Here is a 17,726-nt window from a genome sequence, read left to right as displayed (position 1 = left end):
GCCAAAATTTGATCACGCTCAAATCTAGTCCTAAAAAGGATAAGCGGTCGCTATAATATAACCCGGTCTAAAAGTCTGGAGTCGAATCCCATAGAGAACTAAGGTTTAGCTACAACTGTTTACTATCACTAGGAAGACAAGTTCGAACAATTCCTAAGTTATAAATATTAAGATTCTTATGTCTAACTAATTAACTAACAAATTAAAGAAGTAAATTAAAAACAAGGGATACTAAGGGTTGGAGACAAGATTAAGGAGATCTAGAGTTATGATTTCCCAATTGTCGGAATCTGTCCCGTCATGTCTTCTATAATTTCGCCGAATTATTCTCTACCGATCGTGAGTACTCCGGGTGTTGTAGTTCTCTCTCGAGAAACTACCATAATTTACTAGACATATTCTCTCGAGCTACACTAGCTGGCACTAATTCACCGCTCACTACGATCACATCAAAGCTTCGTTATTTCTAATCCCGCTTTTAAACCTGCCGTATTAATCGCTCATATACCTTGGGAGTGACGTTGTTTGACAAAAACATAAATATGCACTCTTTCTCAAGCAATACATAATAATTAGGCACAGTCAATTGATGGACATTCAATCAACAACAATATACACGTAGTTGAACAAGTAGGGATATTCAAAGGTAAAATTATATTAAAACATAACAAAAATTCATCGTCCAATAGGTTCCATCAAACCCTAGATGAGAAAGTTTATCTACTCATAAGCATACTAACAATCATGATAATAATTGAAAGCATTAAAATACAGATTAAGGAAGAACGGAAGAGAAATCTCTTGTGATTCATTGCTTTCAAGTGTTCTCATAGCCTTTGCCTCTCCAATAATGTTTCTCCCTTCAAAAATTAACTTTAAGAGGTATTTATATGATAGGGGCCGAAGTCTACATGTTCAAAACTAGTGAGGAATTAAAATTTGCTCGTATAGCATTGTCGGCGAGAGGCGCTGTCTGGGGCACCAATATTTTTGCGTGAGGCACTGTCTATGGCGCCAATGTTTCTGAGCGAGGCACTGTCTGGGGCGCCAATGATAGTGCCCTCGACAATGCCTTGCACTGTCTATAGCCATGACTTTTCATTACCTTGCACGTCTTCTTTTATTGCTCCATTTTGTAGCTCTAATGTAGCATTTCGTGCAACCTTTCTCCAATTCATGTCCAAGCATTCCTACACATGAAATAAACTCTATTAAGCTCAATTATCGCACAAATTAGCATCCAAACAACAAGCAAGTATGGTAAATAACGTCAAAATATATGGAATTATAACACGACATCACAAATGCAATCCAAGTGTGAAGCTTCTCTACGTAGCACAGTATCGCAAATGCGACTCCAGGATCGCAAAAGCGATCCCAGACCAGGTCGCAAAAGCGAACATTTGCTCGCAAATACGAACCCCAGCCCCTAGTTCCCACTTCACATTTGTGAGTCTGACATCGCAAATGCGAGGCTCGCAATTGTGATCAGGTTCTCACAAATATGAGACCTGCAACTTGACACCAGTAACAACTGTGCATCAGTTGTTCCAAATCAATCTACAATGCATCTGAAACTCACCCGAGCCCCTTGGGCTCCAAACCAAACATGCACACAAGTGTAATAACATCATTGAAACTCGCTCACTACCTCAAATCACCAAAATAACATCAAATAACAAGAATCGATCATCAAAACTCAAGATTTCAACTTAAAAACTCATATTTCAAAATCTTTCACATAATGCGTCGAAATGGGCTTAGGTCACCCAGGACTCCAACCAAACATGCGTACAAGTCCAAAACAAATATACGAACGTGTCAGGATCGTCAAAATACTCATCCAAGGTCGTTTACCAAAAACGTTGTCTGTGGTTAATTCGAGCCTTATTTTATGTCAAAAATCACTTTTGCCTCAAAATTTTACGTAAAAACGTTCCGCAAAACGATATGGACCACGCACGCAAATCAATCTGTATTTGAACTCGAACCTCTTTTATTATTCTCACTTAATGTTTATTACTCGCATTGGGAGTTCACTAATCTGTATTTGAACTCGAACCTCTTTTATTATTCTCTTCTCCTTTTTGATGCTCGAACCTCTTTATATTTCAATATATAAATAAATAATTAAGCATGCATGATACCCATACCCCAGGAATACTAATTTATACTTATAATATATTTATACTTAGTGCAAAAATCAAAATTCGGTTTAAAAGGTGGATTCCATTCTCCCTCGTTATTAACGGCATTACCTGGGACTGTAACGCCCGTCACTCTAAAGCATATATACCAGAAATTATATTCATAGAGAAGAAGGATAAGGGAGTTGTAATGGCAACACGAAATGCTTCATCCAAATATGACTTTGTTAAGGTCGTCGATCAGTTGCTCTGCTTGCTACTTATTCTGCAAAGTTAATTAATTTTGAAGTTTCTTTTTCTCTATTGACCTTTTTTCAGGTGAAGGTCTGGCTAGGTGATAATGACGATCATTACTATGTTCTCTCCAGATTTTTGCTCAGTCGAATGTTAATGGTCACTAAGGTCTACTGTAGTCCTTTTGTTTTAATTTTTTTTCATTTTAGTTATCTTTTGCGTTCTGCATTTCTTACTTTTCTACGTTGATATATCGTTAGTTTATTGTATCATGTTTTGCAATATTCTTTCTAAGGAAAGTAATCATCCGGAGAGTACGTTTTTCCGAGATGATATCTTGAACTTTTACCCTTCAGCGGGGAATGATACCCAATATCTGGGATAATTTTCCTGGAGACAGGCGTGTTTCTACGGGTGTTAGTGTAATTGGTTTGTCTGGAAATATACATGCACTCCTATATTTTTCCACCACGTCGTGTCATTACTTGTCGACCCGCTTCTATATTTCCTTTCTCCGAGCTATGGTTATGAAAGAAATAAGAGAGAAGAGGGTATCAACAACAACTGGTTATGTTACGGAAAAACTCACGATGTTTATATCTATCTATTATGTGCCTTATCTAGCATTAGGTTGCTCTCAACAATAAATGTCCTAACTCTACCATATATTTTGTTTAAGTTCTTTGGAACAATCACAATCACTTTAACTTTCTTTGCTTATCTATCCACCTCCAGAATCAATGCGTATCATTTTTCAATTATTCATATCATTTCATTTTATCAAGTTAATGTTAGCCAGATTAGTCAACATTTATCTCTTTCCTTGCAACAACAATATCTTATTTGTAACAAGTGGCCCGTAAACTACCAATTTGTTGTGTATTATCAACAATCTCTACATAACACGTCAAGATGATATCTCGAATACTTATATATCCCCTGACACAGATAGACGCGTCAAGATTCTATATATGTTACGTCTCAATACAATTTCTTTCAAATTAAATAAAATTTCACGTACTGATTCTTGGATGTTCCTTATGGTAGAATAATAACATGGGACGACTTTCTCATATTTTGCATGTGTTCTACATGTGTGATACATGGTCTTTCTATTTCTTGAAGTAAAGCTCTTCGAATAGTAATGCCTATTATATATGTGGCTTGGCCTTTCATAAGTGGAGATAGAATAAGGCATTTAATCCTTGTTTAGCTCCATTAGTTTTCAGATCTTATCTTTGGCGCATGGTAGAACAGAACGGTAGCTCTCAAGGCTCGTAGCCTAGAGGTGACGAGTTCACATCCTATCTTCATCTTGTTTTGCCAAACTATCTTGGGGTTGACTTTTTAAACTAGTAGTAATAGTTATTAATTCCTGATTTATATTTATATTTATATATTTGTGTAGTAATATGTAGATAAATGAAGACAAATTTTGCCTCTCGACATTCAAAAGTGGGTAAGGTTGCGTATATACTACCATCCATAGACTCCACTTGTGGGATTACATTTGGTTTTTTGTTGTTGTTATGAAAAAAAATTAAAAAATATTTATATATTTAAATATTTTCTTTGGTAAGTTAATATATTTATTTTACTTTTCCAAAATTCAATAAAGAGTGGGATTTCTTTTTTCTTGTTGCTTGAATAAGTATTCAATCAAAATCGAAATAAAACAACTACAACATGCAATTTGGTTTTCAAATAAGATATCTCACTATTTCGAATTCAAAATTGAACAAAAGAGGTATAGAAGGCCTATAACGAAGATAATGAAATTATGTGATTGAGTCTTCCTAAAGCAAATGAATGATCCTTTTTTAGTAATCTGATTGAATGACAAGCAACAAAGGATGAAAAACATGACGAACGCCTTACTTTTCACGTGAAAATTAAAATAATCAATAGTTTGTTATTTGGCAAATCAATTCTTGAAACATATATAATGATGTAAATAATGAGTATTCTTATATGTGCACATATTGTTCTCCTGTTTACATAAGTTTTCCTAGTACCTGCTCCAAGTTGATTATCTACTTTGTTGGCCAACAAGCATGATCATAGCAATATTCTTATTTCACAGAAAATAAGATGACTACTTTAGCATGCTGCACTTATAATTAGATCATTGTGGACAGTTAAGTACCCCGTCCCTTGTTAGTCTCCATTGTCGCTTGAATTCCTGAAATGAATGGCCTTACTACATAATCCTTTTTTCCTATAACTTCATATTATGAAATCTGGAGTTGATATGCACTTGTGTATGTTTACAGATACCAAATCACGTGGCAGTTAAAATTGCCCTTGATCTGAAAAAGCTTCTTGTTGACAACAGCCTTCTTGATGTGTATGACGCTCTAACTTATATCTTCTTCTCAATTCAATGTTTTATGTACTTCATCTGTAAAACTAATTGGTTGCCGGTTCTTGAGCAGCTCTCAGGCAGATTTAGAGGCAAACTTGTTTAAGGTATCATAATTTTGTGTTTCCCTTTGTTCTCCTTCAAATCATTTTTGATGTTCAAATAACATTTGTATGATTGCTTCTCTCATTCCATTTTTTTTGCTTGAGATGTGACTTTTTCCTTGGTGATTTCGGTAGCAAATACAATTTGGGCATGCCTCTCATTTTTCTAGAATGTTGGATGTGGTCTTTTCGCTCTTAGTGTTGGTTATCCTCAGGAGAGTCTCTTTCATCTACCTGATAATTTGACTTTGCTGTTCGTAATGATGAACAACAAGATATAAAACTCCTGTCCTTCCCTTTAAGCTTGACTCTCTCTCTCTCTCTCTCTCTCTTCATGCCGGCTTATGAACAAATGTTCTAAAAACGTTTATATGATTTCATTACCCAGCCTGAAAACTTGCCAGCCAAACCATCTTCTTCACTCCTGCGAACTTTAGCTAATAATGACTCAAAGATTGAGCAGTATTGCTTCATGATTACCTCCAATGCTAGGCATTTTAGGAATTTGTTGTTAAAATTTATTTTGTTGGCATCTTTAACTTGGAAATGCAGCTAGAACCTTTAAATCACAGGAGATCTTCTGATGAGGATCAAGTTTAAGCTGAGATTGCTCAATGCCTTTAGGCATTTAATGGTCCTTTCAAGTAGTGTTGAATAATCACGTTTGACAAAAACAACCTCCATGTCTCTAATTTAAAAGCTTTTAAAGTGTCAAAAATGAGCATGATCTTGCAATCCGACAAAGGAAACATGTTATTCTGTCAGGGAACTACCTTTTAGCAAGCATCAACAAACGGCTAAGATGTCGTTTTATTGCTTCTTCCATGACAACCGTTGCGCCATGAGAAATCATTGCGAAACCAATTGCCTAAAACAAAAATATTTAACAAGGACATATTATTTGCAAGAGATTTAGATTAAATTTTCACCTGTTTCTTACTCATAAGTCATAACTGTATAAACATCTCATTCTGGTTCATGCAAATTTAACAAGGACAGATCAAATGCAGAAAATATTTAGATACAATTTCTGCGTTTTCCTGCTCCTTACTACATAAATTTCTCATTCTAGTTCATGTTCAAACTTCCTTGACTTTCCTTCTGGTTTGAAGTTTTTCAAAGTTTGAGTGGTAGATCTACACTGAATTTCATTTAACCCTGTGCAGCTTATGGAGCGGAGAGGTTTTGGAGAAGAGTATATAAAGCGTTATAAAATGATGACAAGGTGAGTGATATTTGCTTTCCCACCCATTCTTTTCCTTTTATGATATCTTGTTTATGCATTTTCTTAAAGAACGGAGGGATGAGGAATGGGATGATTGAGATTGCCACATTAAATTTCGAATCACTTACACTTTTTTATGTTGCTTTTACATTCTTAGTTTTCAGCACCAGAGAGTACCTTTATTAATTCTTGTTTATGGTACTACCTATTTGAAAAGTTTTTTAATCATATCCACCCCATTTAAATCTTCATAGATTTTACCACCAGAGAATTCCTCTTGTTATTCTTGTTTGTGGTACTGCCTGTGTTGGGAAGTCTACTATTGCTACACAACTAGCACAAAGGCTGAACTTGCCAAATGTCTTGGAGGTATCTTCCTTATAGATTTTATTCTCAATTTTTTTATTTGTACGTAGAAGCATGTACTCTCTTGCTTGCTTAACTATTAATGTATTTCTTTTTCCTGACAGACAGAAATGGTGTATGAATTGCTTCGCACATCAACAGAGTATGTACTACCTCTGCAGATTTCATTTTTCAGTTTTGATACATTTCACCTGCAGTTATTTCATTGTCATGTCTGTTGAATAGTTACTCAAAGTTTTCTGAGCTTTCTGTGCCAACCGAATACTTATGCACCTTGTAAATTTATGTCAGTGCACCTTTGATGTCTCCTCCAGTATGGGCACGAGATTTCGGCTCATCTGAGGAGCTAATAACTGAATTTTGCAGAGAATGCAGAATAATATGGAAAGGTATAATTTCCGACCTTTCAGTATAAATAGTTGCTTCAAAGCATATCAAGTAATTTGATCTATATCTCACCATTTACGTAGGTTTGGCTGGCGATTTGAAAAAGGCAATGAAAGATGGTAAACCGATTATAATTGAGGTATCATAATGTGTCTTCTCTGATTGCTTATTTGTAATGCTTAGTCGTTTCTAGAAGTGCCCTTTCTGTTTCAAGATCTTTTTGAACTCTTTGATTGGGAAAGATGGATTGCAAGTAGCAAACAGTGAGTCCTTGGTATTAAAAAGTCCAAGTTCTAAGAGTTTACTTACTAAAGAAGCTCCTACAGTGCGCTGCACATCCTTAATTCCTATACCTTCAGTGCCACCGCCGCTGGAACTAAGCAGGAAGTTACTAGCTTTATAAAGCTCCAGAAAAATGTGTTCGATGACCCTGGCTCTTTAAACAATGCAAGCTCTTCAAGCTGCATAGACATGAAAGTTTGAAACTAAGATCATTGGAGGCAAAGCCTTTTTAGTTATTATTCTCTCTCCTTGGCAGAATGACAGTGGATAAAGCCATAATAAGTCTCACATGTTGTAGAAAAGGCATCACAATGAGAGTTATTGATGGCAGCTTTATATAACATCAACTTATTTCAACAATATGAAGTTTACTTTTGTTTCTACCTTCAATTTTCAAACAAATTCAACATTGGATTATTATTAATAAAGTTTCCTTTTGCCGCTACCTTCAATTTTCCAGAGATGATACAACATTCAGTGATCCCTTTAACAATGGCAGGGAATACATTTAGATCCTAGAATATACCTGATGGAAGAAGAGCATAAATTACTATCACTGCCTCCTGTAGACCATGAAGACCTAAACTTTTCAAAGGTAAAAGACCATAAAGAAATACAAAGGGAAAGCAATTCCAGTATTGAACTTGGCAGTCAGAGTGACGCTAAAGATCACTATCTTGAGAATGTTAGTTCAAGAGCAGGAGCATCTTCTGAGTTAAATAAGCTGACAGATTCCCTGAAATCCATGGATATTGTCAATATAACTTCTGAAGACACAGGTACCTCTTGCTACAACTTTTCCACTTTCATTTTCAAAAAAATTTCCTCTACTCAAGTTCTTCTTGTCCTTTAAATTCTCGGCAGAATCGAAGCTTCCTCACAGACTTTCTGATGATGCTGGTGAAGCAGTTAAAGATTCAGGAGTGGATAGAACTCAAACTTCCGGTGGTCAACCAATATTTGTTCCTATAGTTCTAAGGATGGCTGACTTTGACCATAAGGTGGTCCAGATTCTTTTAGTGTTGTTAATCTTCAAGATATACAATTATGACCAAGTGAACTAGGGTATTTTACTACTAAGTTTGTGTCTGTTTCCTAATCTTTTCATACTTACTTGAAGTCAAGGAGATCGTAGTTGTTGTCTTACATTTCAAAGTATCCTCAATTCTTACAAGTACCATATTCTCTTTCTCGTTACTAATTTAATATGCAAGTAATTAAGCTCTTTATATTATCTTATATTGACATGTGTGACACAAAGGAATAGGACTGCTCCTCAATATTCTATATATTTCGCTACTTAACTTATTGAAGAAGCTTTTTTTTACCTTTAACCAATAACCAGGCATTTCTGGAGGAGTGGGTAGCTACTCGTACTTTCAGGGAGAAGCATCCTGCCCAGGTTTTTTCAAATGCTTTTAAGCTTTCATATATATCATTGCCTGCTGGTGGTACATATGCATCTGCATATTTATTATATCTAACTATGTGCATTTCGATCGATATAATTTGGCGCCTGATCTTGGCAGAGACATATATATCATTGCCTGCTGGTGGTACATATGCATCTGCATATTTTTTTCCCTTGTGTTTCTTGTTCTTTAGTTGTTAATTCTTTTCAGGATAAAGACAAAGTAATAACTAACTTGATGACTATTCAGGACTACTTGTGTTCCTTTACATCACAGGTATATGATGCTTGTTTTCTTTGCTTCCATTAGATAGTTTATTTGATAAAAAAGATTGAATTTTTATTCACACTTTTCAAGATGAGGAGCTGTACTATTCTTCCTCAACAGGGTTCGACTGTTGTTGACGTATCAGCTGCAACATTTCCGCAGACACTGGATTGGCTGCATAATTATCTTCTTGAGGTAATTCCCTGTTGTATTATTCTTTTCCAATGGATTATTATGTTGGATACTTCAATGGGTTACCGTTGATATCATCTGGAGAGGTTTGTATTGATTTGTCTGAAGTTTAAGAAGGTAAAAACAGATGGATATACAATGTTAGTCAAAATCATTGCGTATTTTACTCTTACACGGGCTAGCTGGTAGGAAAATATATGTTTAACAAAAAAAAGGTTTTTTCCTCCTGCTTCCAGTGTCTTGAGCAAGGTTTCTAGGGGAATCACGAGCAAACCAACCATATTCTTGATGGATAAGGTACTTATCTAACTATTATGTCTAATCTTTTTTATTTTTTCCCCTTATAACAACGGCAAGATTCTTTACGTTACATTTAGCTACCTTAATCGGAAGCTATCTCTACTATGTTATCTTCTCTATAGTGCATTCACCAAATGCAATATAACATTGTCTGTTAGTAAAATGAAAGGTATGTTAGGAGTCTAATTAGGTGCTATAGTCTAAAGTGTTATAGCAACATCATCTTGCATATTTCTATAAGCCAGATATGGAGCCTACTTATTTATGTGTAGCAACTGGATTAAAGAAAGGCATATATATAATTTTACTCCAGACAAACCACTGAATTATTAGAAGGACAATCATGGTCCTGCTAAGAGATTAAAGATTCAACTGATCTATGGAGTTCTACGTGTTTTTAGAGTGGCTTCATTATTTGGCATCACAGAAATCATCCTTGCTGGTCTTAGAAATGGAAAGCTCTCCTCTAAGAGTACCTGGTTACATAAAACCATGCAGCTACTGTTAGTAACCTGTATTTGCAAAATAATTCTAGAGAAGGAAAAACAATATAAAACCAGAAATGTAGAAGAAACATAAATGAATCCAAGCCCACTGAATTCAGTGTTTCCTTAAGGAACTTAATCCCTTCCTAGTACCCGAGATTGTGGATTATTTTCTCCCAGGATAGAACGGATTACACACTGGTGTAGCGGTACTTCAAACCCCAGTGTTTCAACGAACACAAATGACGGCAGCAAATCACACATACTGTTGCTTTGTTGTAGTTAAAACAATGCAGAAGAAAGAAGGAGATTTCAGAATTTTTGTAAGGAAAATCTAAGGGAATGGCATGCTATTTATAGCCAACGGATTGGGTTTAAACGAAGAGGTGAAACTCTTCAAGATGACCATTCACGAAAAACGGCTATTACATAAATGGCTATTTATGCAAAATAAAACGGGAAAATAAAATCGGAGGGAAACTTTAAATTACCGTTACAAAAACGGCCAATTTGGATTAAATATTAATATTCAACAAATAAGTTTGGTCCAAAAAACTAATCAATCAATCAGAGCATCTAAAGCCGAAACCGAAACCGAAGCCGAAGCCGAAGCGAGCGACGACGACGACGGTGCGATGCTTGCCTTCTTCTCAACTATTTAAGAGCTAGAAGAAGAGCAATTGTATATATACCCATCAAAACTCTTTTCCTCCTCCAATATGGGACGATGTCCCTTAGTCAAAGAGGGAAATTCAAATATTTTATTTTTTCCTCCATTTTCCATTCACTATATTTTAAGATTTAGCAAGCTTAAACCTAACAATCCCCCACATGAATGGGGAATGGCTATATCACGGAAATATGCATGAAAAACTGTGTGATTCACAAGCAAGGATTAATCGCATCTGGATAAGTAGGTTTCCCTTTGAACTTTCCATAGTGAACTTATGTCGGATATACTCGGTCAATCGGTAGATTTGATATCTTTGAACCGTTGAACTTTGGTGTATACCTAGACAACCATAAGTCACACAATCAACCCTTAACCGTCTTTGGTTCTCATTGTTGTGTTCGTTTCAGCCATGAACACTGCCTGATTTCATAAGTGCGTAGAGAATTGGCCTTACAGAATTCTCCTTGAAGCGGCTAACACTTCACACTTACATAGGTGATTCCTAAATGTGTCATCCTGTAGATACACTACTTGATATACCCCGTATCAAATTTAGAAACCATTAAAAAGCCTTAATGTTTTATCCTTGGTACTGAACATTGTCTCATCACGAGAATGGACCAAAAACTTTAGTTGACAATGTTGAACCGTCATTAATGACTTTGTTTGATCTCCTTGAACCTAGATCTTGGGATCTCTAGTCTTCTAGGTAGAGTTACCGCCACAAGGACTTGTCCTAGGCCATAGTCCCATTCCCCTCAATGATTTCTCAACTACCTCTCTAGTTAGGCCTTTCGTAAGTGGATCTGACACATTATCGCTTGACGTTACGTAGTCAATCGTGATAATTCCTCTAGAGAGTAATTTCCTAATGGTTTTATGTCTCCATCATATATGACGAGATTTACCGTTATACATAATGCTCCCGGCCCTTCCAATTATCGCTTGACTATCGCAATGTATACATATTGGGGCCAACGGTTTGGGCCAAAATGGAATATCTTCCAAGAAATTTCGGAGCCATTCAGCTTCTTCACCGGCTTTATCTAAGGCTATGAACTCAGCCTCCATTGTAGAGCGGGCAATACAAGTTTGTTTGGAAGATTTCCAAGATACCGCTCCTCCACCAATAGTGAATACATATCCACTTGTGGACTTAGAATCAGTTGAACCGGTGATCCAATTTGCATCACAGTATCCCTCAATCACCGCAGGATATTTACTGCAGTGCAAAGAAAAGTCCTGGGTATGTTTTAAATATCCAAAACTTGTTTCATTGCCATCCAATGAGATTGACCTGGATTACTCATGTATCAACTCAATTTACTTATAGCACAAGCTATATATGGTTGTGTACAATTCATGATATACATTAAATATCCCCAACACACGAGCATAATCCAATGTGATATGCTTTGTCCTTTGTTCTTTGCTAGTGCAATATTTACGTCCATTGGAGTCTTTGCAACTTTAAAATCTAACTGCTTGAATTTTCCAAGTACTATTTTAATGTAATGAGATTGCGACAATACCAGACCTTGATGAGTCTTACAGATCTTAATACCCAGAATAAAATCGGCAACTCCCAAGTCTTTCATATCAAACTTGCTAGTTAACATATGTTTAGTCGCATTTATCTTGGCAATGTCATTACTCATTATCAGCATATCATCCACATATAAGCAACCAATGACTATGTGATTTGGAACATTTTTAATGTATACACACTTATCACATTCATTTATCATAAAACTATTTGACAACATTGTTTGGTCAGATTTCGCATGCAATTGTTTAGGTACTTGTTTTAGTCCGTAAAGTGACTTAACAAGTCTACATACCTTCTTTTCTTTACCTGGAACCACAAACCCTTCAGGTTGTTCCATGTAGATTTCTTCCTCTAAATCTCCATTTAAGAAGGCCGTGTTAACGTCCGTTTGATGAATTTCATGACCATATACCGCAGATAATGCTACTAATGTTCATATGGACGTAATTCTTATAACTTGAGAGTATGTATCAAAATAGTCAAGACCTTCTCGTTGTCTATACCCTTCGACCACAAGTCTTGCCTTATATTTATCAATAGTGCCATCATCTTTCATTTTCCTCTTAAAAATCCATTTAGAACCCAACAGTTTATTTTCAGGAGGAAGATCAACAAATTCCCATGTATGGTTGTTCAATATGGATTCTATTTCACTATTGATTGCCTCTTTCCAAAATAAATATTTTGAAGAAGACATTGCTTCTTTAAATGTTCGAGGCTCAATTTTCAATAAGAAAGTCACAAAATATAGTCCAAATGAAGTAGACGTTCTTTGACGTTTACTACGTCTTGGATCCTCCTGATTAGATGTACTTTCTTTTGTTTCTTCCCGAGTTCGTTTAGATCCTTCACCAATCGACTCACATTCCTTTTTATACGGATATATATATTTTCGAAGAATTTAGCATTATCTGATTCTATAACCATATTATTATGAATGTCGGAATTTTCTAATTTATGAACTGGAAATCGATATGCTTTACTATTGGTTGCATATCCTATGAAACACAATCAACGGTTTTCGGTCATATCTTTACCCTTTTGGGTTTAGGAACTTGCACTTTTTCCAAACATCCCCATACTTTAAAATAATTCAAGTTGGGCTTCCTTCTTTTCCATTTTTCTTATAGAATAGATTGCGTTTTGCTATGGGGTACTCGGTTTAGTATCCGGTTTGCCGTAAGAATGGCTCCCCCCCCTCCAAGTTCTGTGGCAAACCAGAACTTATCAACAAAGCATTCATCATCTCATTTAATGATCGCTTCTTTCTTTTCGCAATCCCATTAGATTGTGGCGTGTAAAGGGCCGTTGTTTGATGAATAATTCCATATTCTAAATATATTTTTTCAAAAGGATATTCGTATTCACCACCTCTATCACTTCTTATTATTTTAATTTTCTTGTTAAGTTGCGTTTCAATTTTATTTTTGTATTTCTTGAATGCATCTATTGCTTCATATTTACTTGTAAGTAAGTAAACATAGCAATAACGTGTACAATCATCAATAAAAGTTATAAAATACTTCTTTCCATTACGATATAGTATTGACTTCATGTCTCAAATGATTGCTCAACAATGTTTGCTCCTATTATTGTTGAGTTTCCACGACCTTTCTGTTCAGCAGCTTTGTTGTCCTCTTCGATCCTCTACTGAACAATGAGATCTTCGAGCGACGTCTCCTTGCGTTTGTGTTTCAAGTAATTTTTGAAGTCCTTCCACAAAGGAGGCAATTTCTCAATCATTGCTGCAACTTAGAATGTTTCATTGATGACAAAACCTTCAATGAAAATTATATTAGTAATAATAATATAATTAATAGTTTTAACAAAAGTATTAACTCGACTTATACCTTCAGCAAGGAGATCGTGAATTATCGCTTGCAATTCCTGGACTTGGGTAATAACAGACTTGCTATCTACCATTTTTTAGTCCAAAATTTTTGCAGCAACAAATTTCTTCAACCCGGCATCCTCAGTTTTGTATTTCTTTTCAAGCGCAATTCACAGTTCTTTTGACGTCTTCATATTACTATAGACGTTATACATATCGTCCTCCAGTCCGCTAAGAATATAATTCTTGTACAAAAATTAGAATGCTTCCACGCCTCAGTCACAGGGAAGCGTTCATTTTCTGGAGTTCCGTCAGGCAGAACAGGAACATCTTCCTTAATGAGCTTCTGTAGACTTAAAGTCGTCAAGTAGAAGAACATTCTGCTTCCACCGCTTGAAATCAATCCCGAAATTTTTTCAAGCTTTTCTGTCGGTGCCGGTGTTGTTCGGCTTGTCGATGCATTGGCAGTGTTGATGCATTGGCAGTCACTATAGTAACAGGCTGATTTTCGTTCTCATTCGTCATTTCTGTAAAAAGAATGACACAAACAAATGTTTAATATATGGCGAAGTTTTTATATCTTCAAACCGAATAAAACTGGAGTAGATAATCACGTAGATTTTAATCTCCAATGGAGTAGAAAATCGCTACGATTTTAATCTCCAAATAACGGATAATAAAACAGAATATACGTTAAAGTAAACAATTGGAGTAGAAAACCACACAGGTTTCCAGAACAGTATATACAACACAAATATAGAATATAAATTTAAGTTCCTTAAACTTGTTAGTAATCTGTATTTGCAAAATAATTCTGGAGAAGGAAAAATAATATAAACCAGAAATGTAGAAGAAACATAAATGAATCGAACCCACTAAATTCACAGTGTTTCCTTAAGGAACTTAATCCCCTCCTAATACCCGAGATTGTGAATTATTTCCTCCCAGGATAGAATGGATTACATACTGGTGTAGCGGTACTTCAAACCAAAGTGTTTCACGAACACAAATGGCAGCAACAAATCACACTTACTGTTGCTTTGTTGTAGTTAAAACAATGCAGAAGAAAGAAGGAGATTTCAGAATTTTCATAAGAAAAATATGAGGGAATGACATGCTATTTATAGCCAACAGATTAGGTTTAAACGAAGAGGTGCAACTATTCAAGATGATCGTTCACGAAAAATGGCTATTTACGCAAAATAAAGCGGGAAAATAAGCCGAAGCCGAAGCAGAAGCAGAAGCCGAGCGACGACGGTGCGAGGCTTGCCTTCTTCTCTACTCTTTAAAAGTTAGAAGAAGAGCAATTTTATATATATATATATATATATATTGTATATATAGCCATCAAAACTTTTTTCCTCTTCCAACATGGGACAATATCCCTTTGTCAAAAATGGAAATTCAAATATTTTATTTTCCCTCCATTTCTCATTCACTCTATTTTAAGCTTAAACCCAACAGTGATTAACCCAACGTTTATAGTTTTGTACATTGCATTGTGGGCAAAAAAGTGCACGTTGCATATCCTTCATTTGGTCAAATTACGAGGTAGCTGTACACGACTTCTTTTTTTCTTGGTGATTTTTATATGTATAGTGCCTGACTTGACTTTTTCTAGCTTTATAGCTCATTTTTCCATCAGCAAAACTCGGGTAAGATGCATGTACGAAACAATTTATAGTAATGATATGGTTGCTAAAAATATTGGTTAGAGTGTCATGAGCTTTAGAAAACTTCTATAGTAGCTCCTTTTTTATGTTTACCTTTAAATATTGATAATTTAGTATTGGAACCAACGAGCCTTAAGATATGATGGATACAAAGGATTCATATATAGTTTGATTTAAGATATGTATATGGACATATAAATGTTTTACGATTATGTTTGAGGCGATACATACGTCCTTATAATGTATTAGCTAGTCCCAAATGATCATAGGGACCAATTATTTCGTACCAAATTGGTGAACTCCTTCCTTTCCTCTACGATTTTACAGGTTAACTCTGAGGACGACATAGAATGCCCGGACTGAGCTAACTACTTTCCCACCAAGGTAGTGAGCTCCACAGGTCATCTCGTGGTGGCTAGCTTTTATATTTTGTGTATTTATATCGTTGTAAAGTCTAAAACGGTTGTACAACTTTAGAGCTGGCTCCATGTAGCTTATGGGCAGTTGTACAATGTATAGTCTCCAGGAGACTTTGTATGTATATGTTGACACTTGGGGTTAATTATATTGTTGTTAATGTTTTTATGTATAACTGCTGTATGATGGTACGAGACTGCCATTTGAATGTATTGATGGCAGAGAGTCACCTAAAACTCCATTATGTGTTTTAGCTTCTTTTTCTTGTCGAGTTGGGGTTAAGGCTTTGCGTGATGATTGTTGGGTGTCACAGCCCTCCAGTTTTGGATGGTGACAACCACTCCCGAAACTGAAACTGCACCATATAAATAGCATTTATATTATCACAAATATCATTTACATTGTCGTACAAAATTTCGGCACTTCCAACCCAGTACACACCATCCAGGGATTGCAGAACAAATTAGTAAGCAGGGTTTCATTGATCCCTCGGTAAATGGCTCCAACGCCACCAGGCTAGCTAAATGTATATCATCTGGCATATAACTTTCCCAATAATTCCTTTTTAACTTTTCATCAATTCAAACTTATCTCACTTACAAAAGTAATTTACTGCTTCTTCCCTCCTTAATTTATGTGACATCTTTTGACTTGACACGAAATTTTAAAATTTATATTTTAAAAAAACCTTAGACTTTTGTATGACTAGAACTATTTTTAAGTATAGAAAGATGTTATTCTTTCTAGACACGCTAAAAAATAAAAAGTTACAAGAAGTAATTAATTACATGTAATAATTACTACACATTAATTAGCCGCATTTGTCAGTTGCCTAGCTATACATATAAGTTCCCGTTACTTAATTTGCCTTTCTCCGTTATATCTTTTCTGTTCTCTGTCATAACTATCGTCTTCTTTTTCCATTACGGTGAGTACACGCAATAGTCATTATTCCAACATTAATAAATAGACATCAAATGAAGATTGTCAAATCCAACTTTTTCCATTACAACTATTTTATTGAAACCTTAAAATCTTTTGACGTAAGGTAAGTACAAGAAATTTGCATTTATGGTAGAAAGGAAAAAGTTTGGAACTATAAAGAACCCGAGAACTAGGAATATATGCCGAGTTAGTACTGTTAGGGTTTTGCTTGGTGTGCATAAACATAGATCACACACTGTTCCAAGGATGTAACATAAGAGTCGATATTCTAGGGTTTATGAGATCCAAATATTTTCAAACGACATGTGAAAAATCACTAATATTTTAAAATATATTGAATTCTGAACTCACAGTTACATAATTATAACCTTAAAGGAGGATAGAAAGAAAAAGAAAAGAAAGAAAGAAATAGAGAGGAGACATGCTGTTTTTAAGCTTCTAGCTAATTAATTAATTAATCCCGTACGTAGTAGCAGCTTCAAAAATTGAAAACACTGCACAAATCCAATCCGTAAGCCACCGCTGCTGGTTCTTGTATTTTTCCGAAACCTTTCCATGTCTTCTCTGCAAAGCACAAGGTCTTCCTTACACTGACAGTCATAATTATAGTATGAATTAATCCACTCTACACATGGACTTGCTGGAAAAGACACGTCCAATATCTCCGAATCTACACTACTCATGCTGTACGTTGTTCTACCAAAAAACACTTTTATTGTTTGCGCTAGTAATTAACTCCGTTCCGAGAGAAATTAAAGGCAAAGGCACCGGCGTATATTTATAGTAGATGAATTTAATCACTTCAATTCCCAAGTCTATTTGATTTAGAAACGACATGTTTATTATTATGACGGTTTGTCACCTACTCCTAATAC

At 35.5% G+C, this 17,726-nt stretch overlaps 1 protein-coding gene across 1 annotated transcript; it reads left to right on the top strand.

The window, feature by feature from the left end:
• Positions 1–1,754: 1,754 nt before the first annotated feature.
• On the top strand, positions 1,755–16,030 carry LOC107761597 (uncharacterized). Its single transcript, XM_075228861.1, has 16 exons — positions 1,755–1,791; positions 2,437–2,549; positions 4,655–4,728; positions 4,817–4,850; positions 6,014–6,072; positions 6,327–6,441; positions 6,543–6,580; positions 6,730–6,827; positions 6,909–6,964; positions 7,607–7,886; positions 7,972–8,108; positions 8,453–8,509; positions 8,730–8,795; positions 8,907–8,981; positions 9,215–9,275; positions 15,817–16,030. Exons 1-15 carry the CDS (start codon positions 1,755–1,757, stop codon positions 9,233–9,235), a joined length of 1,260 nt encoding a protein of 419 aa, XP_075084962.1. The 3' UTR covers positions 9,236–9,275; positions 15,817–16,030.
• The last annotated feature ends 1,696 nt before the right edge of the window (positions 16,031–17,726 follow it).

Source organism: Nicotiana tabacum, chromosome 13 (assembly GCF_000715075.1).
Source record: "Nicotiana tabacum cultivar K326 chromosome 13, ASM71507v2, whole genome shotgun sequence".
Lineage (NCBI taxonomy): Eukaryota > Viridiplantae > Streptophyta > Magnoliopsida > Solanales > Solanaceae > Nicotiana > Nicotiana tabacum.
The sequence above is the reverse complement of the archived record's forward strand: the minus strand, read 5'-3'. Positions and strand labels throughout refer to the sequence as shown.